The sequence below is a fragment of the Pseudorca crassidens genome, chromosome 1 (genome assembly GCF_039906515.1).
Source record: "Pseudorca crassidens isolate mPseCra1 chromosome 1, mPseCra1.hap1, whole genome shotgun sequence".
Lineage (NCBI taxonomy): Eukaryota > Metazoa > Chordata > Mammalia > Artiodactyla > Delphinidae > Pseudorca > Pseudorca crassidens.
This window is the reverse complement of record NC_090296.1, coordinates 174,848,942-174,872,724: the sequence shown is the minus strand read 5'-3', so window position 1 is coordinate 174,872,724 and position 23,783 is coordinate 174,848,942. Positions and strand designations below refer to the sequence as shown.

The window sequence follows — 23,783 nt, the reverse complement described above, 5'->3', positions numbered from 1 at the left end:
TGTTACTTCTCAGAGGTGAGTAAATGAGAGTTAGTACCTCCAAATTTGCTGGAAGCAGGAGTTCATTTCTGAGTTTGCCTGAAGATGATGGGATATCCAAGTAGGAGTTACAGTAGCCCAGTGATCAGGTAGGTGCCTGGCAGAAGTACTGGGTAGATCTTGGGGGCATCAGAGGTGTCTTACTAGGTAAATGTGGGCCATTATCCATTGAGTTAGAAATGGCGATGTGAAAGGAATGCCAGTAAGTGACTGAAAAAGCACAAACACATTTGGATATCTTGCCTCCAACTCTTGGCTTCGTCAATGAGATTTCCAACGTACTCTGGTAGTTTTTAAAGTGTTAGAAAATATGATAGTTTCTAGGCAGACAGGGTGATTTTTTTTTCTTGCAAATATGCCATCCTGTTCTTTGGCATCTTTGTAGGTAATCCACTCTGTAAGTAGCACAAGCCGCTGCGCCTTCTAGGATATTCCCAGAATACATGCTGCTTTTCTGGCATCAAAATAGCTCTTGGGGCTTCCCTGGTGGCGCAGTGGTTAAGAATCCGCCTGCCAATGCGGGGGACACGGGTTCGAACCCTGGTCCGGGAAGACCCCACCCACCCCTCGGAGCAACAAAGCCCATGAGCCACAAATACTGAGCCTGCACTCTAGAGCCCGCGAGCCACAACTACTGAAGCACGCACGCCTAGAGCCCGTGCTCTGCAACAAGAGAAGCCACCGCAATGAGAAGCCCGTGCACCGCAACAAAGAGTAGCTCCTGCTCGCCGCAACTAGAGAAAGCCTGCATGCAGCAGCAACAAAGACCCAACGCAGCCAAAAGCAAATAAATAAATAAATTTATTAAAAAGAAAAAAAGCTCTTGTATGACTTTCAGTCCAAGGCTTTCAATACGTTGGGGATGATCAAGGGTCTGAAGTGAACCTTGAGCTCCCCAGGAGTAATTCCTACACTCTGCCCGTCCATTTACCCAATCTTCCCCTTTAACAGGAATATTAAGTGTCCTTAATTTGGAAATCATTTTCACTTAGGTATGACAAACAAAGTGCTTTGAAAATGACTTTTCTATATACTCTTAAGTAAAAGAGTGATAGTGATATTCCATAATAACAGTTATGAGAGCTAATAATTATTAAGTTCTTCCCCAGGTTTGCACTGTGCTGGGTAGTTTACATATGTCACTTAATTCTTACAACAACCCTTTGGGTTAGATCAATTATTATCCCCAATTTTTTAGATAAGGAGGGGGCAGCTGTACTTCGTAAGCGGTACACTATGGGGTCGGGCTGTAAACTTGGTTCTCATGCAAAACCTGTTAATGCTCTAAAGGGTAAATATATGTTCCAGAACTTATGGTTACCGGGGGGAAGGGATAGTTAGGGAGTTTGGGACTGACATGGACACATGGCTATATTTAAAACAGATAACCAACAGGGTCCTACTGTACAGCACAGGGAACTCTGCTCAATATTATACAACAACCTAAATGGGAAAAGAATTTGGAAAAGAATAGATACATGTATAATTGAATCACCCTGATGTGTGCCTAAACTATCACAACATTGGTAATCAACTGTACTCCATATAAAATAAAAAGTTAAAAATCCTTATCACAAGGGGGAAAAAACTGTAACTATGTATGGTGAGAGCTATTAAAGACATTGTGGTGATCATTTTCCAATATATACAAATATTGAATCAAAAAAAGGGTAAATACAGGTTCCAGTAATTATAATAGTGAACACGTCTACGCAGATTAATTTTATCATGAATTTCCATTCCACACAGAATGCTGTCCTTGAATAGCAACAGGTAACAGGTTATTTACCAAGCTAACCTTTGGAGCCGACAGCAAGGAAGTCTTCTGGAAGTACTTACTTCTGAAAGTCCGTTAGTGGGGATTTCGAAGCCCTGTGATTCAGAAAGGAGGAAGCAGACGAGAAAGCACACGAGCCCCTTCATCGTGCTAGGTTGCTCTGCCCAGCTCTCCAGTGCCGGGTCTGGGAGGAGCCCACTGCTCCCTGAACCACGATCAGAGGCACAGCAGAGCCGTACAGTTGGTTTTCAAAAAGAAAATTGAGAGAAAAGAGAAGAAGAGAGCTCTCAAACTTTGTTCCAAAACAGGACAAATATTTGTTCTGGAGTTCAAACTTAAGCTGGGGAGGGGGGGTGGGTCACACACCCAGAGGTTATTCAAACAGCAGAGCTGGGGGCAGTCCCTGGGCTGTGAGAGTAAGGCAGGGTCGGACAGATGTGCAGTGCTTTTTTTTTCCTTTTGCTGATTTCTCTTCATCTTAAAATCAGAGAGACCTAAGATCAGCGTCATCTTCTTTGAAAGACCAGGTGAGGCACGTGACTGAGAAATCGAGTCAGAGAGGAAAAAGCTAAAGTGAAAAGCTTCTGGAAACAAAATCCTTTGGTTTAAGTGAAAGCAAGAGGAATTTAGGAAAAGTGGGAGAAGAAACCCCATGGTTTTCTGAGCAAAGCACTCACTGGCAGTGTCTCTCCCTCTCCCTTTGAAAACCGAGAACCTATTTCATGAGAGAACTGGGCAAGCAGCAGTGTGGGAGGTTAGGCACCCCTTCAGCAAGGAAGTTTCAGGAACCTCTTTGATTAAGAGAACAGAGTCTGTTCCGGCTGCCCCTGGTCACTCTCACTCAGGTCAGCGGAAAATCAGTTCTCCCCATCCCAGAACCAGAGACAGCCCAGCCTGGAATCCCTTCCCACCCATGGTCATGAATCCTAATAACAATGTTAACTAGGATTTATTGAGCCCTTTGTGGTGTCATGCACTTTTACCTACATTAACTTTAACCCCCTGTTTTTATTCAACTATAAAAGAGCCATGTGAGATGTGTACTACATTTATCTTCATTCACAATGGAGGAAGGTAAGGTTAAGTATCAATAACTGATTCCACATTTCATAGTTAGCACGTGGAGACTTCATTCAAGGTCAGCCTGACCTCAAATCCTTTGTTGTTCGTGACCACGTCCAGGAGAGGCAGCCTGGGGTCCATCTCTGGGATCAGTGTTCCAAGTGTGAATTTAGACTAACAGTTACCTGTAGTTCCCAAGCTGGGTGGCCAGTGTACTTGATGAGCCTCTACTCCAGACGTCTGCTTGAACAGAGCCATGCTGTGGACCTCAGTTTGGCCAGCTCCCATGTCTTTTCTGGCAGTTTCCTTTGCCAGGATGGAACTACGGCTTCCTGCCCGAGGTCCCTGATCCATCACCTGGTCCGGGTCTTGCTGCTGAAAAAACCTCTACTTTCTCAAAGTTCACTCCCACAGGGGAACTTTCACCCACATGCAAACAGAAAGTCTGCGATGGCCTTTGAAACCTGGTGATGTAGGGCTGTTTCCACCAGATCCGTGCCGACCAGACTCAGCTAGCTTCTGTGGATCCCAGTCACTCATCTTGAGGATTACAGTGAACCCAGGACGAACAGGTCACTTCTCTGAGATTGCCCTCTGATTTTGTTCAAAGGGACACGGTTTAAAGTTTATTTCAAAAACAATGCAAGTGAAAAGAGGAAATCAAAACCATGCCAAAAAAGATAAACTGACATATTAAAATATGCAAAATGATCTTTAAAAAAGGACAAATTTATTTGTTAAATCCAAGCACATGCCCCAAATAACTGGAAGTGCTGGTTCAAATGTAATATAAAATGCAAATAGATTAAATTTATCTGTAAGATTATGAAGGGTTACTGATGATTGTTTTAAAAATGTTCAACTGTATGCTGTTTCTAACAATTACACTTTATCTCCAAGAGACAAAAACAGACTGAAAGTTGAGATAGCATTAAAATCTATCTTATTTATTTCAAATACTTGAAAATGGGGGTTACAAAGTTGGTATAGGGTTAAATTAGATGTCACAGCAAATAATACTAAAAAGAAAGTCAGAAGAGAGAATTAAATCTAAGATTATTAATTGTATGCAAATTGTTGTGAAGTACCTCTCTAGAAATTGTTCATCTTGCAAAACTAAAACCCTGTCCCCATTAAACAATAATTCCCCATTCTGCCTGCCCCCAGCTCCCGGCAACCATCATTCTATTTTATTTTTCTATGAGTATGATTACTTTACATACATCATATAAGTGGAATCATCCAGTATTTGTCCTTTTGTGAATGGCTTATTTCATTTAGCATAACGTCCTCATGGTCGATCCATGTTAACGCCTGTCAGGACTTCCTTCTTTATTTAAGGCTAAATATAATAGTCTATCATATGTATATATCACATTTTCTTTATCCATTCATCCTGCTATGGACACTTAGGCTTTGTCTGTTAAACAAGTGTATTTTTAAACTTTTCTCTGAAATACTTCATAATTAAACATTTTAAAAACAATTTAAAGAGCAAAAAAAAATCAGTTTCAAATCAGTTAAAAATATTTTCAGCAAGGAATAAAGGTAAACTTGGTGGAATAAAGAAAATCCCTTGTTTTACGTGCCATCTCATTTTGCTTAAATAGAATAGAGATCTAAGCTAAACAAATAAATCTATTAGCTGAAGGTAGAGTGGTGTTTGCTACGAATGAAGATGACGTGGGTTCGGATCATGTAGGTTGATTTGGTTTTGTTAAGTGTGGACTGCATGATTTGGGTAGTGAATTTACACGCCCCTTCCCCCCCACCCCCAAATGCTTGGTCTCAGCTAAGAGTGAACGTGGTAAGCATTTCTGGGGACATACCAACCGATATGGATTGCACTTTCTCTCCATTCCCACTGTCACTACTCTCATTAATTTTTCTGGAATGATAGCGATGTTTTCTAGGGACGTCTTGGCTGCTGTTTCTGAATCCATCACACCACGGCTGAAGCAGCGTCCGAGTGCAGCTGTGAAGCGGTTACTCCCTGCTCCAAAGTTTTCACTCTCTTTCTATAGAGGATCCGGCCAAGACTGATTTTCATGGTGGTCAGTGCTCTACCTTTTCAGCCTGAGCTCCAGCCTACACACCACAAAACCAGATTATTGGCTCACCTCCAAACCTTTCAACCAAGTGCTTTCCCCGACACAGTTCCCCTTGCCTGGAATTCCCTTTTCCTCCAACGTCTCTCTATTAAAACCACATCCCTCTTTCAAAGCCCGTCTTAGTTGCGACTTCCGTCACCAACGTTCTGCAGGTTCCTCTGGCTGACATTCGTCATTCGTGTCATTTGGGGGCATAAGTGCAACACACACCTCCATGCCTTGCTACGTTTTCTCAAGTGTAGAGACCACACACTCCTTCATTCAACGCTCTTTATAGAGGAAGACAAATACCATATGATATCACTTATATGCAGAGTCTAAAATATGACATATGACACAAATGAACTTATCTACAAAACAGAAACAGACTCCCAGACATAGAGAACATACTTGTGGTTGCCAAGGGGGAGGGGGGTGGGAGAGAGAAGGATTGAGAGTTTGGGATTAGCAGATGCAAACTATTATATAGAGAATGGATAAATGACAAGGTCCTACTGTGTAGCACAGGGAACTATATTCAACATCCTATGATAAACCATAATGGAAAAGAATATTGTAAAAAAGAATGCATATATGTATAACTGAATCACTTTGCTGTACATCAGAAACTAACACAACATTGTAAATCTACTATACTTCAATAAAATACACTAAAAAACCCACTCTTTATAGACAGCCTACTATGTGCCCAGCACTGCGGACAGTACTCACCACAGTGCCTTTGAACATAACTGGCCCTTAAGTATCAACACTGACTTGAATCACTGTTGGAAGGTGACCTGGGCCCAAGAGTAATAATTCTTTCCTTTCATACATTGTCCTTTTCAAAATATGTCCACATCGAGCTATTTAGCTCCCAATAATGGAACATAATATTCAATACCATCTTCAAAATCTAGAGTCTACCTCTTACTAGATTAGTCACTGTAGCAGGTTACTTTATCTCTCTGTAAATCAGTTTCTTCACTTGTAAGATGGGGCTATCCCATTCACGTCATGGGGCGGCCGTGAGGAAGAGTAAGTGAAGAACAAGATAGGTGCCTGGCGCAAATCTAGGAGCTCTTCTGTGCTTGTATCATTACTGTCACTGTTCTAAACAGCAAAAGAAGCCCAGCTTGGAATGTAAGACAGAATCAAGGGCATATAACTGAGAGTTGTCTCTAGTTTTCTGCCTAAGTTTTCCCTTCAGCCTTTGAAATTGCACAGTGCTATACCTTCTGGAAAAATGTATCTTCTGGATACCGGAAGCGGGAAAAACACCCCTCCCCTCCCTTGTGTAGCGCCGGCTGGGGGAGTTCCCAGCCCAGTGGGTGCCTCAGCCTAGCCCTCATGGAAAAACCCTGTCACAGCTTTGCATTCTCTGCTGAGATAAAGACAATTAAGACCTTATGGGTTGAGTACCAAACAGAACCTCCAAAATTTGAACAAAACCATCCTCAACTAAGAGGTCCAAGATAATCTCTCGGTGGATATCTTTAACAGTTATTAATGTTGAAATAAATTCCATAGTATACTGTGGATACTGAAGTTGAGAAAGCAAAATTAACACGGTCTAAAAGAAAGTTACTTAGCACATTTTGCTGTTTTCTGAGATTGCTAGTGTGTTGGCGGTGGTTGGCTGTGGGCCAGGATAATGTGGAACATTTTTGTTGGTCTGCTAATAAAAAAAAAGACCTTATGGCATGTTTTGCAAATATAAATATGATTTCCAATCTTCTGGCCCCTTCCATTGGTCATTTCATCTCTGATGACTATAATCTGATATTTGGAATGACCTCAGGACAAGCCAAGCTAAGGGCAGCCTGGGTCACGCTTCTCTTTTTATGCTGACAGCCTATCTCCAAATTCCAAGGTCTTGGGAAAAAACCCACCACGTTTGATCTCTCCTGCTGTCCAGAAGCGCCAGGCTCCCTATCAGGGCAGGTGTGTATTCAGGTCACGGGGTCCTGCACCTGGGGCCCTTCCACCAGCCCTGGCCCTGGGCGGCTCTCACTGGTGAATGGAATGTATCGGTTGGTACTTACATTCTCCCGATGTATAGCATGGAAATCGCTACCACAAAGGCTGCCAGAATCTTCACTTTCATAGATGTGAGAATCAGTAGGAATCTAAGAGAAAAACATTTCAGTACGCTTCATAATGTTTAAATAAAAGAATAACTCATTTCGGGCCCAATGAGAATTCTCGGGAATATCAATACACTTGGCATTTGTGGCTCTGAGCATAAGGCATGGTGGCTTAGATAACGGTGCGGCGATAACTATCACACATTTACAAAATCCAGTTCTAGTTCTATCATTGTGAAAGAGTATATTTTTAAAAGTCCAAAGTCAAAGGTGAGCTAACGTACAAATAGCTGTATCTGACCCTTACCTGCTTGTTTCGCTAGTTCAGATGGGGCATGACATGGAGCAGGTCTGTTGTCTACATGTATTTGAACTCTCATACCTGCCTTCTAGTAGTCAGGTTAAGATGTTCTGTCTTAGGTTCTTCAAAGATTATTTGTTTTAATTTCTCAAGATGATATTCCATTATTCTGTCACATCTTTTTTCCTCTCTCTTAGGTGTAGGTGTGGGCTGCTGTAATTTGGGACCAGAACACAAAGAGATTTCAGAAGAAAAATGTTAGACATTGGGTAGAGGTTTCATGAGCCAAAAACACAAAGTTAGAGTGTGGGGGGCCGATTTCCTTGTTCATTCTTTTTAAAAAATTGTTTATTTTATATTGGAGGATAGTTGATTTACAATGCTGTGTTAGTTTCAGGTGTACAGCAAAGTGATTCAGTCATATATATGTATATATACAGATTCCGATGTTCTTCCCATATAGGTTATTACAGAGTATTGAGTAGAGTGCCCAGTGCTATACAGTAGGTCCTGTTGATTATCTATTTTCTATATAGTAGTGTGTATATGTTAATCCCAAACTCCTAATTTATCTCTCCCCCCCACCTTTCCCCTTTGGTAACCATAAGTTTGTTTTCTAAGTCTGTGAGTCTGTTTCCGTTTTGTAAATAAGTTCGCTTATAGCATTTTTTTTAGATTCCATATAAAAGTGATATCATATGATATCTGTCTTTGTCTGACTTACTTCACTTCATATGATCATCTCTAGGTCCATCATGTTGCTGCAAATGGCATTATTTCATTTTCTCTCTTTTTTAAAAAAAATTTTGGGGCTTCCCTGGTGGCGCAGTGGTTGAGAGTCCGCCTGCCGATGCAGGGGACGTGGGTTCGTGTCCCGGTCCGGGAAGATCCCACATGCCGCGGAGCGGCTGGGCCCGTGAGCCATGGCCGCTGAGCCTGCGCGTCCGGAGCCTGTGCTCCACAACGGGAGAGGCCACAACAGTGAGAGGCACCCGTACCGCAAAAAATAAAATAAATAAATAAATAAAAAATTTTTGGTTGTGTTGGGTCTTTGTTGCTGTGTGCGGGCTTTCTCTAGTTGGCGGCTAGAGAGGGCTACTCTCTGTTGCGGTGCACAGGCTTCTCATTGCGGTGGCTTCTCTTGTTGCAGAGCACGGGCTTTAGGCACGTGGACTTCAGTAGTTGTGGCACGTGGGTTCAGTAGTTGTGGCTCGTGGGCTTAGTTGCTCCGAGGCATGTGAGATCTTCCCGGACCAGGGCTCGAACCCTTGTCCCAGGCATTGGCAGGCGGATTCTTAACCACTGTGCCACCAGGGAAGTCCTAGCTCATTCTCTTTTTATGGCTGAGTAATAGTCCATTGTATCTATGTACCATATCTTCTTTATCCATTCATCTGTTGATGGACATTTAGGTTGCTTCCATGTCTTGGCTATTGTAAATAGTGCTGCAATGAACATTGGGGTGCATATGATGTTTTCAAATTATGGTTTTCTATTCCTTGTTAATTCTTGAGCCACGAAAACTTGGCTTTGCCGTTGAGTCGTTTCCATTATTTTCTGCTCTGTGTTCCCTGTCTCAGAAGTTTGCATTCAAACCCATTGCCAAAAGGGAGACAGTTGGGTCCATGGGTGCCTGGGGACTGACCAGCCGTTATAGGTCAATTCCAGTGTAGCGGCTTCCTGCATCCCTCCCAGGGAATCTGGGTGTTTCTGGCGGGGAAGGGATCACATCTGGAAGCTGCTCTCACTATGACACTGACAGCTGGTATTGCTGTCCCAGGTTGGGAAGCACCTTCATATGAGTTATTGTGGTTGCCTCTGAAGTGTAAATAGGGCAAGGAGTATGCGGGTATCTGAGCCACAAGGGATGCTCCAAGTCATCTAGCTGAGAGTCTACTTTAAAAGATGATGAAAGTGAGGCTTGAGAAGCTAAGTCCGGGGCTAGAGTGATACAAGCTGGTCGTGGACAGAGGAGTGATATAGGGTGGGGGACAGACTAGTAGTGGCAATGGTGTCTGAACTGGGCAGACTGGTTCCTCCTCATTTCCAGCCCCAACCCTAGCCTGCTAACTCACCAGCTGTCTTCATGACTTTGGGCAATTTTCTGCGTGCCTCCATGTTCTCATCTGAAAAATGGGGATAAGAAATAGTACTCAACTCTGAGCATGTGTAAAGGGCCTAGAACAGTGCCTGCAACATATTAAGTGCTCAGTTAATGTCAGCAGTGATCAGTAGTGGTATCAAAGCACATTTAATCCATGGAATTCTGATCTCCAGGTAAGTACTCGGTGGTTTTTTTCATTTCATGTTACATCTCTTGTGTCCTCAAGGGTGTCTCAAGGGCATTTCAAATGGAATGAACACAGCCAAGGAGAAAGGCTGTCCTGTTAGCCTTGCATCAAGGAGGGGCCTCATGAGCCTCCCTCACTCTCATCCCTAACGTACCTCTTGCAGTTTGGTGTTGGGGCAACAGGGTAAACTCTCTCCCTCTTTTCCAGTGAGATGGCGGGTGAAAGGGACTTGGAAGGAGAGGTGGATTGAAGGGGTCATTACCAAGAAGACCAGCACACTTGTGAGAGCAGTGCTGGGAAGTCTAAAAGAATAAATAGATGTGTGAGAGATCCCAACACCAAAAGGCACCTTTAAAGCTGTGTTTGGAGCGTGTGGGGGACAATGAAGAAGAATACTAGGCCTACAGCCGGGGAAAGAAGCGGTAATGTTAACTGGGAGTTTATTTAGCTTGGTTTTTCCTTGGAATAGGATAACCAACTGGAAGGTGTAGCATGAGCAATGGGTAAAACCCAGGAGGAATGTACCAGTAATAAGGCTGCACGGAACTAATTCAAATTAATCGTGTCTCGGCCCAGGACTAATTACATGCCAGGGAACCACAAGAAATTCTGGAGAAAGAGCTTGTAAATGATGCTCCTTTGGCTCCTTCAATTTCCGAAAAGGAAGCCATTTAGATTCTATAAATTATAGGTTGGGGAGCTTGAGGTTGACTTTATTTTTTTTTAGAAAAAGTATGAATGAATGAAACCATTCAAAAGAGGGTTTGAGAACTCTTGAGAAGGAAGCATTTTGACAAAGTCATGTGTGTGGAAGGGGTTTGGTGACTAAGGCTCTCTAGATTCTATGGGATAGGAAGAAAGTGGGAGGAATCAATGTGAGATTTGGGGGCAGATGGACAAGAGATGGCAGAGGAAGACAGCCTGGGCTCTGAAGTCTTGGGAGGTGGGCACCCAGGAGGCAGAAGGGGAGTCTGAAAACCACGGGAAGGTGCAAGAATACTGTATAAAGACCTTCTCAAGGGTCAGGAAGCGGGAGGAACCAGCCACCTTCCGGTGCGTGCTGCTGGTGGCTGGAGTTGAAACCTGAGGCATGGGCCCAAGCCTAGTCCGGTCCTGAGATGCAAACTAATTTGTCAGCAGAGTCAGGGGCTGGTAACACACACACATAATCCATTAACATGCCCGTACTGTGTATCATAGCCTAATTCTTCCCCTTGATTTGTAAGCTTGTGAATGGCAAAGGGCCATTTCCTGCCTAAAGGATCAGTGATTAAGCAGTGCTTGATTGAACTAATTTCACTTCTTTTTACCCCAGTGTTTCTATGCTAGAGACCCAGACTTCTTACAAGCACAGATGGTTTCCAATGTGCTTATCATGGATGAGGTGGAAAATGAAAACGAATGAGCTTTAAACTGCTTAATTACAGAACCCGTTGTTTGAACAAATCCAAGCAGAAGAGCTTTGATGAATAGATTGATGTTAAATTGAAGGAATGGATTTTGTGGTGAGAAACAGCATTCTAAAACTCACAGAGGGACTTCCCTGGTGGCACAGTGGTTAAGAATCCGCCTGCCAATGCAGGGGACACAAGTTCGAGCCCTGGTCCGGGAAGATCCCACATGCCACGGAGCAACTAAGCCCGTGTGCCACAACTACTGAAGCCCGTGCGCCTAGAGCCTGTGCTCTGCAACAAGAGAAGCCACCACAATGAGAAGCCCGCGCACCGCAATGAAGAGTAGCCCCCGCTCACCGCAGTTAGAGAAAGCCAGTGGGGAGCAACAAAGACCCAACGCAGCCAAAAATAAATAAATAAAAAATAAAACTCACAGAACTTGTTCAAATAAAATATACTTGAAGTAGACGTGAATGAAACACTGGACAAAATTTCAGATGACAGGTTGTTGGAAAGAATGCCTAATATTCTGGTGGACAGATGGAGAATCCAAAGACATCTGGATAGGCCAAAATAAATTCCAGAAGCAGTGAAGACTCAGTGCGTTCACCAATGTAGACTCTACCTGGAATATTGCATTCAATTCTGAATGAAATTCAGAATTTGACTCTCTTCTCTGTGGCCTCCCCACGTGACCTGCACTTCTCCCTGCATGGCTGCAGGGCCACAGGAGTATTCCTGGTGTGTGACAGTGGAAGCTGTAGATGGGTAAGGCCCGTCCATGGAAATTACACAGTCACACTTCTGCTGCATTTTACTGGGTCAAGAGAGTCTCCAGGCTCCCCAGATTCAAGGGCAAGAATTCCACTCTGTAAACAGCAGGTTCATCATAATCAATGATCAATCACGTCACTTCTTTCACGGTCTTTCTGTGATTGGCCGCTAAGCGTCTGTTATTGGGTTCAAACACAGACAGCAAAGCATGTACTTGTGTTTCCTCCTTGTCTCCCGGTGATAAACCCATGTGACATTTTACAAACACGGATGATCGAAAGGGAGAATTGGCCCAAAAGATGAAAGTGCAGGAAGAAAATGAAAAGCAATCATGCTGGGAGTGGAATTTGGATTTGAACGTAAATGGAGTCACAACGAAAAGCTGACATGGGGGATGTGGACACTATAGCTGGGCAGCCACAGAAATTCTGTGAAGGTGAATTTATTGCATAAATGAGGAAAGCAGTTGTGATGGAAAGAAGGATGTCTTTTAGAGAAAGTGACACCGCCAAAAGAACATACTTAAAGGAACCCTTGGAGGTGTTTCACAGCACTGAAAGCTCAAAGGAAGAAATTTGGGAAGCGAACCCAAACTTAGAAAGAGGTAGGGCAATTTCCCCAGGCATAGAGAAGATGCTCACTTAATGTCAGAAGTTACACAGCAGGAAGAAGGCCAGCACTGTTCAACTACTATTGGTAAGTTTTTACCAAAAAGTGAACCACTTTCTCAATGTTTTTGATGTCTGAACTTATGGTGTATTCAATAAATACTAGTTTTACTCTTTTTAAATTTTCCTATGCATTTGTAACCAACAGTAAGAGAGTTTTTAAGGTTTTGACAAAAAAATTTTAAAGGTCAAGGAATAATCATCATTTTTCCCATTTATTATTCATTGGTTTGCACAGTATTAGCATCTAGGGTCATGTTTATGGTCTCACGTTGCAAAGGGAGGACCACCTCTGTGTGTGTGTAAATATGAAAATAAAAATAAATACACATACACATGCACACAATAGCTTGCTTTATGGTAAAAAATGGGGCCCCCTTGGAATGTTTTAGAACCATGAAGTGAGCCTCCGCCAGGGGCTACTCTGGGAGTTTATGGGGCCACCTTCTGGTTGCCTTAATGACTCTAAGGTGCTGCTAGCAATTGGTGGGTGAGGTCAAGAATAACAAGTGTCCTGCTTTGCACAGGACAGTGAAGGCCACAAGGCATCTGAATAACCCACCAGACATCTGTGTAAGTGAAAAGCATGTTTAAAATTATTTGGTCTTCCAACCTAATTCTATTTCACAGGATAGTTTAAAAATGTTTTAATGTAATTGAATTTGTGGGAATGCAACTACTGTGCAAATTAATGAATGATTGTACTTTGAACCAAGAAGTTTGCACCATTTTGGAAAATAGCATCATCGATGACAAAGGTGATAATGGAATCTGTATCTTTTTTTTTTTTCTGGTCAAACTTTTTTTTTAACATCTTTATTGGGGAATTGGTGCGTTAGTATTGGTGCGTTAGTTTCTGCTTTATAACAAAGTGAATCAGTTATACATATGTCCCCATATCTCTTCCCTCTTGCATCTCCCTCCCTCCCTCCCACCCTCCCTATCCCACCCCTCTAGGTGGTCACAAAGCACTGAGCTGATCTCCCCGTGCTATGCGGCTGCTTCCCACTAACTATCTAGTTTACGTTTGGTAGTGTATCTATGTCCATGCCACTGTCTCACTTTGTCCCACCTTACCCTTCCCCCTCCCCATATCCTCAAGTCCATTCTCTAGTAGGTCTGCATCTTTACTCCCGTCTTGCCCCTAGGTTCTTCTGACCATTTTTTTTTCTTTTTTTTCTTTTTTTAGATTCCATATATATGTTAGCATACAGTATTTGTTTTTCTCTTTCTGACTTACTTCACTCTGTATGACACTCTCTAGGTCCACCCACCTCACAACAAAGAACTCAGTTTCGTTTCTTTTTATGGCTGAGTAATATTCCATTGTATATATATGCCCCATCTTCTTTATCCGTTCATCTGTTGTTGGACACTTAGGCTGCTTCCATGTCCTGGCTGCTGTAAATAGAGCTGCAATGAATACTTTGGTACATGACTCTTTTTGAATTATCGTTTTCTCAGGGTATGTGCCCAGTAGTGGGATTGCTGGGTCGTATGGTAGTTCTATTGTTAGTTTTTTAGGAACCTCCATACTGTTCTCCATAGTGGCTGTATCAATTTACATTCCCACCAACAGTGGAAGAGGGTTCCCTTTTCTCCACACCCTCTCCAGCATTTATTTTTTCTAGATTTTTTGATGATGGCCATTCTGACCGGTGTGAGATGATATCTCATTGTAGTTTTGCTTTGCATTTCTCTAATGATTAATGATGTTGAACATCCTTTCATGTGTTTGTTGGCAATCTGTATATCTTCTTTGGAGAAATGTCTATTTAGGTCTTCTGTCCATTTTCAGTAGGAAGCTGCTGTGCGAAATCAGGAAGAACAGTCTGGCAGAGTCTGGAAGAATGATTCTAGAGCGCCTGCTTACTGGGGAAAAGATTTTAGTTTGATTCGAAGTTTCTGTTTTTACCGCGATTCCTAAGTCTAACCAAAGTGCCTTTTGGAAGGTGTGGATCTGCACATCTCAGCCGTAAATAACCGGAAATATTTTTATATGTGTCTCCACTAGATGGCGCAAGGTGCTCACCTATTTTGAGGCGATCCAAAGGCCCTTGGGCAAAATAGGGACCAAGAACAGTAAAACACTGACCAGGCAGTGGGTGGATACGAACTCCTGTGTCATTCTGGAAAAATCATAGGAGCTCTACTGTAGTGGCACTGCATTAGCACACGCCTAATATCACCAGTCAACCATGCAGTGTTCCCTCCAAAAACGCTGGCATCGCCACGTATTAAAATTATTGATTCTGACATACAACACATAAAACTCATGAATACCCAAGAGAGATTCACTTCTAAGTCTTATTTAGGAGCTGCACCTAGAAAACAGAAGATGTGGATAATTACTTATAGTAAACTAATCAGCCAGTCGAGCAAGGCACATTTACTGAATAGTGGAGTCCCACATACCCTTAACTCGACTTCCCTGTTGGTAACATCTCACATAATTATAGTACAAGATCAAAATCAGGGAAATTGTCATTGGCCCAATCCACAGCCTTAGATTTCACCAGTTTTATATGCACTTGTGTGTGTGTGTGTGTGTGTGTATGTGTGAAGGGGGGTCAGTTCTTTGCAATTATATCACGCATGTAGATGTGTGTAATGACCACCACAGTCGATACAGGACAGTTTCATCACCACAAAGATGTCCCTTGAATTGTTACTCCTTTAGAGTTACACCCAATCCCTCCATCGCTCAGCCCTTCCCTGCATCCCTAAACCCTGGCAACCAGATGGGATGATGCACGTGCCAACATTAATGGGTGTATTAGTCAGCTCAGGCTGCTGTAACAAAATTCCACAGACTGGGGGCTTAAACAACAGACATTTATTTCTCAAGTTCTGAAGGCTGGAAGTCCAAGATCAAGGTGCTGGCGGATTCGGCTCCTGGTGAGAGCTCTCTTTCTGGCTTGAAGACAGCTGCCTTCTCACTGTGTACTCATAGGGTGGAGAGAGAGACAGCTCTGGTATCTCCTCCTCTTCTTATTAGGAGGAGACCCCACCCTTATGACCTCATCTCACTCTAATCACCTCCCAAAGGCCCCACCTCCAAATACCATCACATTGGGGGTTAGGGCTCCAACATATGAATTTTAGGTGGACACAAACATTCGGTCTGTAACACAGGTGATGACTGAGGACCAGTGGACCCTTCCTTATACCCCCCAATCCATTCCCTAATGACTTGATGGAACTTAAGACCCATCCAATGGAGAGGAAGGAAAGCAAAGAACCCTAAATTGACTAAGAAAACAGTAATTTGATTTTTAAAAGACCCATATGGATGGTTTATCATGAACAGGCAAGAGTAAAGTTCGTTCTACACAGGAGGTTGGGAACTCAGTATGGAGAAAACCTTGAGATACAGGGTAAAAAGGATTACATATTTTGGTTCAGCAAGTCTGCACCTGTGAGATTCAAACCTGCTGCATGTGTTACAGAGACAAGAGAATTTCTCCCTCACCAGCCAGGCAGCAAGCCTGTGAGCACCGGAGAAAAAACTCGATGACAGCTCTGTTGTTAAGTCTTGATTTCAGAGAGTGCGATCTATCTCTTGGCATCAACCACAAACCCAACAATGTTTTGCTTTAGTCAAAACCCTTCCAAAGACACACCTGTGGCTTTCAGTGAAGTTCTCTGGACATCTCCCAACATCTGTCTGGAAAGGATCCAGCAGGTCATCAGGGAGAAAACTCACACTGTGGATGAACTCCAAGTTTTGCTGGCTTCTCCATCTTCAGTGCCTGAGAGAGAAAGAAAAAGCCTGCTGGGGCATTCACGTTGGGTACTGAGGCAGGTTGAACTGATCCTCTGTCCCTGTTGTAGCATCAGCAAAGCCTCTGTGCTATTTCAAGTCTTCTGTGGTCCCCGGTTAAATCCCAGAAAACCAGGACACCTCTCGGGGCCCTAGGCATTCTTCCAAAAGATAAGATTAATTCCTAACTTTGCACTGAGCTTGTTCAGTGTTTAGTGAGCACTTCTACAGAAACAAACCATTGCTCAACGGACAAATATTTCTTCAGAATGATTTGCCTGGCTTTGAATTACTCTTTAACACAGATGCAGAAAAGTAAAGACAGCCATCCACAGCTAATGCCGAAGAGTGAGGAACTGGCTTTGATTTTTTTTGTGTGTGTGCATTTCAGGAAATAAGGCCAAATTCATGCTAGTTGTGCCTTCTGATGACCTCGGGAATAATAAAAATATATTACTACATAATCCTTAAAATTTTTCAAGGGAAGGCGATGATTTTAGTCCGTATGTTTGGAGAAAGATGATAGCAATTTCTGAGAGCAGATTTTTGGGGGGAATCTTTGAAGGGGCAAGGGTCTCCAGCACAGAAGAATAGAGGTAGGAGTGGGGAAAGTGACAGATTAGAACTCGCTTCTCTCACCATGAGAACTCAAGCCCATCAGGATCTAATCCTCTCAGAGAAGATTAAACATCGGATAGAATGTTATATTGCAGGTCAAATTCAGTTGTCTTTCCCCTGTTCTTTTAATTATAACTCTCACAAAGATGAATAAATAATAAAGAGAGATGACTGTTGGCTAAAAACATTTTCAGCCATTGAAAGTCAATATTCTGCTTTTTCTTGGAAAATATTCACCCCCAGAGAGGTAAACACTTTGTCTAAGGTCTTATGGCCATGCAGGCTGGTGTGGTAGAAATTCCCAATGAAAGGCACACCGTGAAGAGCAGGCCATTCTGAGTCTTCCTTACTGAGTCAATAAATATTTCTCAAGCTTGGAGGACATGCTGGGGGCTGACGAAGCATACGAAGATGAACAGAACACAGAGCCTGCCCTCCGCTGGGTCTTGGTTTAGTAAGGAAGACAGACGTGTAAACAAAGAGATGAGGTCTCTCCTAGAGGCGCAAATAGCACTCACCAACCTGATGAGTCAGTGGAATGCATTCCGTGCAAAGCAAGGAAGAGAGACAGAACAAGGGAGTGTATAGGAAACCAGAGTCATTGAGTGTGTGGGGGGTGTGTGTGTGTGTGTGTGTGTCTGTGTGTGTGTGTGTGTGTCTGTGTTTCGGGGCGTACAGGTCCCTCCCATGTGTGCTACTGAGGTTAGCATTAACCCAACAAGCCCAAGTGAGATCAAGTCTGATGTGAGAGAACCCTCAGGAGTCAGCTTTTCCATTATTATTGTTGTTTTTGTTGCAGCTACAATTTTAAATTAATTGATCAATTGAGCCCGAACGGGTAATATATTCACAGTGTTCAAAAGTAAAAAAATCAAATATTATGTGTAAGAACAAAATTCTTCCCTTCCTCTCCTGGATTCTGACCTGTTCCCACCCTCTCACCATCCTGCCTTCCCCAAACACGCTTCTTCTATGTCTATGTTTCCTAGAATTGCTCTATGCAAATACAAGGGATCATGACTATGCTTCCTTATCTTCTTTTCTAACACTAAAAACGGCACACATTACACTTGCTCTTTTTTCTTAATTTTATAATATATTGGGTATCTCTCTACAGCAACACAGAGGAAGCTGCCTCATCCTTTCTTCCAGCTTCATGCTATCATGTTATATTTAACCAGACTCCTGTTAATGAACGTTTGGATTCATTCCAGTTTCTGGGCATTACAAACAATGCTGTGATGAATAACTTTGTACCTACACCATTTTATATGTGAGCAGGTTTATTTGCATGATAAATGCCCCAAAGTGGGACTGATGGGTCAAAGCGTAGATGGATGTCCAGATCTGGTACAGACTGCTGCCAGAGAGTTACATTTCTTTGGCTTTTCATTAGTGGGCCTACCACGTAAATCTATAGAGAGTTCTACATATATGTAACCATAGACTGGCATCACAGTCACTTAGCCCAGATGAATCCTAGGTGGGGAGTCCACAGCGTGGGTGTCATTAAAAAGCATGTGTGTTCTTCTCAAGACTTGTCATTGCCAAGGAGGGGGTAGGTGGGGGAGGGGTGGATTGGGAGTTTGGGATTAGCAGATGCAAACTATCATATATAGAATGGATAAACAACGAGGTCCTACTGTATAGCACAGGGAACTATATTCAATATCCTGTGATAAACCATAATGGAAAAGAATATGAAAAAGACTGTAAATATATGTATAACTTTGCTGTACAATAGAAATTAACACATTGTAAATCAATTATACTTCAATAAAATAATTTTTTTTTTTTTTTTTTTTTTGCGGTACGCGGGCCTCTCACTGTCATGGCCTCTCCCGTTGCGGAGCACAGGCTCCGGACGCGCAGGCTCAGTGGCCATGGCTCACGGGCTCAGCCGCTCCGCGGCATGTGGGATCTTCCCGGACCAGGGCACGAACGCGTGTCCCCTGCATCGGCAGGCGGACTCTCAACCACTGCGCCACCAGGGAAGCCCTAAAATAAATTTTTTAAAAAGTATGTGTGCTCTTGCAAATGCATAATGCATCACATGAAATGTTTATTGAGCCTAATTTACACTGAGAGCTTTGGAGGCTGTGTAAATGTCTCTGTCGGATTCCTAAACAACATAACCTATCAATACAGCATGTGGCAATGAGCCATTTAATTTAACTTTAATGGTTTACTAAGAACAAGTTACTTGATTTACAACTGGTTGCTCACTTTTACCTGGCTGTACTGAAATGTCAAGTTGACTTGATTTGAAATTGTACTTTTTCCTTACATGAGAAGGTTAGACCACATGTTTATCAAGTAAAAATGTATTTTTTAAAAGTTTCATTAACATGAAAGGTTTATTCGAAAAAGCAAAAAATATATATATTTAACTACTCATTTTATAGTATTAATAATGGCAGCATGTATGGGTCACTGAAACAGTAATAGTTTTTATAACATCTAGGTATACAGTGCCGTTTGTGGAGGGTGTGGGCGGGATTTCAGAATCATCTGGGAGATTTCCCAAATGGCAAGTTTTCCCCCCAACGCCTTCCTGAGGCTCTGGTTCACCGCCTCCTCCACTGCACCACCCCTGGGGACATACTCTTCTCACCCAAGGACCCCCAGTGAGACACCATCACTAATAGGAGTGACAAAAACACGATCACTAATAGGAGTGACACTATCACTAATAGGAGTGACAAGGACAGTTCTTTAAAAAAAATTAGCTTGATGAAAAAAATATACCATAATCCCTCCATTTATTTATCTCCTTTTGCAAGGGGCTGGAGAAAACGTTGTCACGAGCCTGCACTGGTCTGCAGGTTTGCCCCTGGGGACTACTGAGATCTCCTTTCCCACCTGTTAGCTCAGGAACATTCTACAGGTAACTCCCCAAACTTGGACCTTTCCCCCAGCATTCTGTGTTCTTTTCCCCTATGTCAAAGCCTTTTCCACTCTTGGACCTTCTCCTTCCCCTGTCTCCTTAATGCCCTGTCTTCTCCACCTGGCTTTCAAATCCGATTCACGCAAAGAATAATTTCCACTTCCTCCCCGAAGCCTTTTCTAATTATTCTAGACCACAATCACAATCTCACCCTCCTCTCCACTTAGCATCTCACCACTGAGCTCAAATTATGTTGTCTGTTAGTTCCACCTTCATATCTAAATGGTAAATTCTTCCAGGTTGTGGACTGTGTCTAAAACCCCTGTTATAACACAGCTAGCACAGGGCATCATAAAGCCAGAAACACATTCTTTCAACCATCCATCAAATGCACTGCATGTCGACTCTATTCCAGGCAGACTGGGAATATAAAAATGAGCATGAGACAATCCTTGCCCACGAGCAAATCAAGTCTAATTAGGGTCTCAAATCTCTAAGCAGATAATTAAAATAAAATATGATGTGTTACACTTTGTGAATAGTTGATAAATTCAGCAAATCATCCATCAGAAGAAATTGGAAAACTGTATTCTCTGCTTCCAGTTTCACAAATCTTCTGTCTGGGTAAAACTCACTGTCTGTAAACTAGGTGAACAGTGGGTATAACTAGACTCCCAAGATATCAAGGGCTCCTGAGAAACCGTGGAGCCAAGGCCAAAATGAATCCGTTTCCTCCCCAGTCTTCTTGATTAAAAAAAAAAAGGCAAGTTGTAAGAAACTGTCAGGATTATGCAAAGTTGTCAGGGGTCCAGGAGAAACACAAGGCCATGTAAGTAGATAAAAAGGTGAGACCAGGGAGGTGAGAAAGAGCTGGCCCAGAAGAGAACAATGGCCTTGCAAACACTCAGAAAGGAACACAGACAAGGGAGGGACTGATGTGGGGGCCGGAGGAAGGGCTTGAATCTCAGAGCAGCTGGATAGAGGGACCAGGGGGTGACCCTCGGGGGTAAATTCAAGGGAGAAGAAAAGAAACCAAATGGACAGCCTGCCTTCCCTCTTCAGTCTCTGCCCTGGCTACGCTAGCTGGGCCCATCAGTTGGTGGTCTCAAGTGGGGGACCAGGGGAAAGACCCTAACGCTAATGAGTCTGATTCTAAAATTCTGGAATCCCTGGCCCATCCTTCAGTTACACAGGGGAGCCATTTCCTGGCAAGAGCCGGCACGGGGGCCTCTCCGACCGGCAGCTCCTCTTCGTTCTTGCACTATGAAGCCCTTGCTGCTGAGCCCTGGACCCAGATTCTGCCAATGAGCACCTGGGTCCTGGCTGGAGATTTGTGCCTAACTGGAGTGTGGGCCTGGTAAGCCCCTGACGTGTCTCCTTGGAAAAGTCAGGATAGGGTTTTGGCTTTGAGGTTCTAGAAGCTTTGTGGTCTCAAACTGCAAAGTCAGCAACTCCTGGCATCAAAGGACACATGCACGGGGATACCTCAGCCCCTTTTGGGGGAGGACAGTTAATTTTTTTTATCCATATTTATAAGGTCAATATAAATCACTGTCTATGCTTATCAAGAGTTTTGTAAACCTTTCACAGGGTTCTTTTGGTTTTTTTGTGGGTTTTTTTGGCAGCGAGTCATGTGGGATCTTAGCTCTCCGACCAGGGATCTAACCTGCACCCCCTGCATTGGAAGGTAAAGTCTTAAACACTGGACCGCCAGGGAAGTCTCACTGTGTTTTATTTGTATCACACTACCTAGTTTTTAAAGATCATCCCTATCTGGTCGTGCAGATGCTCTGACATCACACAGAAGCCTAGGCTATTACAGTCTGCAAATACTAGGAAGTTTAGAAACTCTCTCAAGTCACATAGCTAGAAAGTGAATACAGCCCAGGCCTCCTCTGCCTCAGCACAGCCAGCTTGGCGGCAGGGGTGGGGGGCACCCTCAGGCCTCCAGTCTCCTAATTCCATTCATGGAATGCTTCTTCAATGCTAACTGTACCCTCAGCACAGTGTTACAAGTTGTGGAAGATGCTTGCCCTCAGGGAAGGTGGGATCCATTTGGTCAAAGGGGCCACAAAACAATGTAACAACCGCTAGCACCACAGCCTAGAGTACAATTGGAGAGTCCTACCAGATGAAGAAAATAAAACTCTTCTCTTGACTGTTTGACCTCTGCTGAAACCAGTTGGGACAAATTGGGACCAAGAGCAGATATAAGGTCAAAAATAGAGTCCAGTAGGAGAGGGATGGTAGAGACAAAGACCGGGTCCCAGTCCTGTTGGAGGATTGATGGAAATAACAGTAGCTGTTACTGTTTCCTTTCAAATAACCCGGCTTTGTCCAAATTCAACTTTCATTTCACCAGTAGGTATTTCCCTTTGGCGGCGAGGGGTGGGGGGGCAATAGGCAAACCTTGATTCCAGATTTGGGGCTCTCCTCCTTAGTTTTAAAATGAGGATGGGGGTAGGCAGGCTTTGTAGGCTGCAAAGTTTCTAAGTGCGCCTGGGATACATCTGTAACTCACGGTTAGTAAAGAACTAAAAATAAAAATCCTTTGACTTCCTTCTCCTTTACCAGTGTTTTTGTTGCAGAAACTCAGCTGGACCAGCTACTGTCACTTCATGTTGGTGGCATTTTTTAAAATTAGTCAGTGGTTAGGCTATTAAATGTTCAACTGCTAATGACAATGATCTTCCTTTCATTTATTTCACCATAGCAACATTTCCCCTTCTCTTAATGTCTTTGTTTAAACAATCAGCGTTTCAACAAGAGTAAATAAAATATTTTAAAAAGAGATATCACCATAAGCTAACCCACCCACGGTTTTCATTTTTCCCTGCTTCTGATGTCCATGCGTATGTATTTTTACCTAATTACACTCATACTCTCGAGACGGCATGTGATCTGACTTTTTCCTTTAGATTATGCTGTAAACATTTTCCCTGTTTCCACAGACCTCGTGATTATTATTTAATAGCTGCATAACATTCCACAGGATGGACGTTCCATCATTTGAGTTAACCATTTCCCTGTTCTTGGCCACTGAGATTGATGCCAACTTCTATTACTCAGTGTATTGATTTAGATGCAATTTTTACAGAGACATAAAAAATGTCTTTGAGGTGCTTGTCTTTTGGAAGAGGAAACAAACAGCTCCAACTCATTGTGTGTCTACCAGGTACAAAGATGGAGCCCAGGGCTTCCCTGGTGGCGCAGTGGTTGAGAGTCCGCCTGACGATGAAGGGAACACGGGTTCGTGCCCCGGTCCGGGACGACCCCACATGCCGCGGAGCGGCTGGGCCCGTGAGCCATGGCCGCTGAGCCTGCGCGTCCGGAGCCTGTGCTCCGCAAAGGGAGAGTCCACAACAGTGAGAGGCCCGTGTCCCACAAAAAAAAAAAAAAAAAAGATGGAGCCCAGACTCTAAAAGGCCAGTCAGTGGGTGAGTGGTTGCCAGATAATTATTCTATGACAGACAGAAACATCACCGATAGTTTGTAACTATGATAACAATGACATTCACTTTCATGATTAACAGCCAAAAAATCAGAAATACTACGACATGGTGCCAATCCTAGCTTCCTCTTTTCTGTTCCTTTACGCCAGAGCCACATAAAACGGGACCACATTGCTAATGCCATTCTGCAGTAGACTACAAATTAGCACCCCTTCATTGGGCCTGTGAGCGTCAGAGTTGGACGCCAAGGGGAATGCGCTGTTCTCTCAGAAGAAGGCAGAAGGTCTCTTGTTGCCTTTAGGCTGGCAGGTGGGGGAATGGTGGTGGTACATACAGTAGGTGAGGGGGTGGTATATATTAGCAGTGGGAGGGTGGTACATATGGGGGGTATATATAGCAGGTGAACGGGTGGGCTGTGTACCGAGGGTCAGGCTGGCCCTTACCGTGTTCTCCTGCGACAGTAATGAAGTGAGTCCATGAAGAAGCGGGAGAGGAAGAGAGGGTCGGTCGGGGGCTTGGAGGTGGAGGGAGGTGCCACAAGAAGCCGAGGGAGGGGCGGGGCTTACGGGTGGGGCGGAAA

General features: G+C 43.5%; 1 protein-coding gene and 1 long non-coding RNA gene across 2 annotated transcripts in view; both read right to left on the bottom strand.

Moving 5' to 3' along the window:
• Positions 1 to 2,079, bottom strand: part of ITIH2 (inter-alpha-trypsin inhibitor heavy chain 2) — a 37,515-nt gene extending 35,436 nt beyond the window's left edge. Inside the window, exon 1 of the mRNA XM_067700824.1 lies at positions 1,879 to 2,079. Within this exon, the coding sequence (XP_067556925.1) occupies positions 1,879 to 1,962 (84 nt within the window). The 5' untranslated portion in view covers positions 1,963 to 2,079. The remainder of the gene's footprint in view (positions 1 to 1,878) is intronic.
• Positions 2,080 to 15,325: 13,246 nt separating this feature from the next.
• On the bottom strand, positions 15,326 to 23,765 carry LOC137204346 (uncharacterized). The gene is made up of 3 exons (XR_010933570.1): positions 23,647 to 23,765; positions 16,107 to 16,235; positions 15,326 to 15,429 (listed from the first exon to the last, which is right to left on the bottom strand). It is a non-coding gene; the product is annotated as an uncharacterized lncRNA (long non-coding RNA).
• Positions 23,766 to 23,783: the final 18 nt, after the last annotated feature.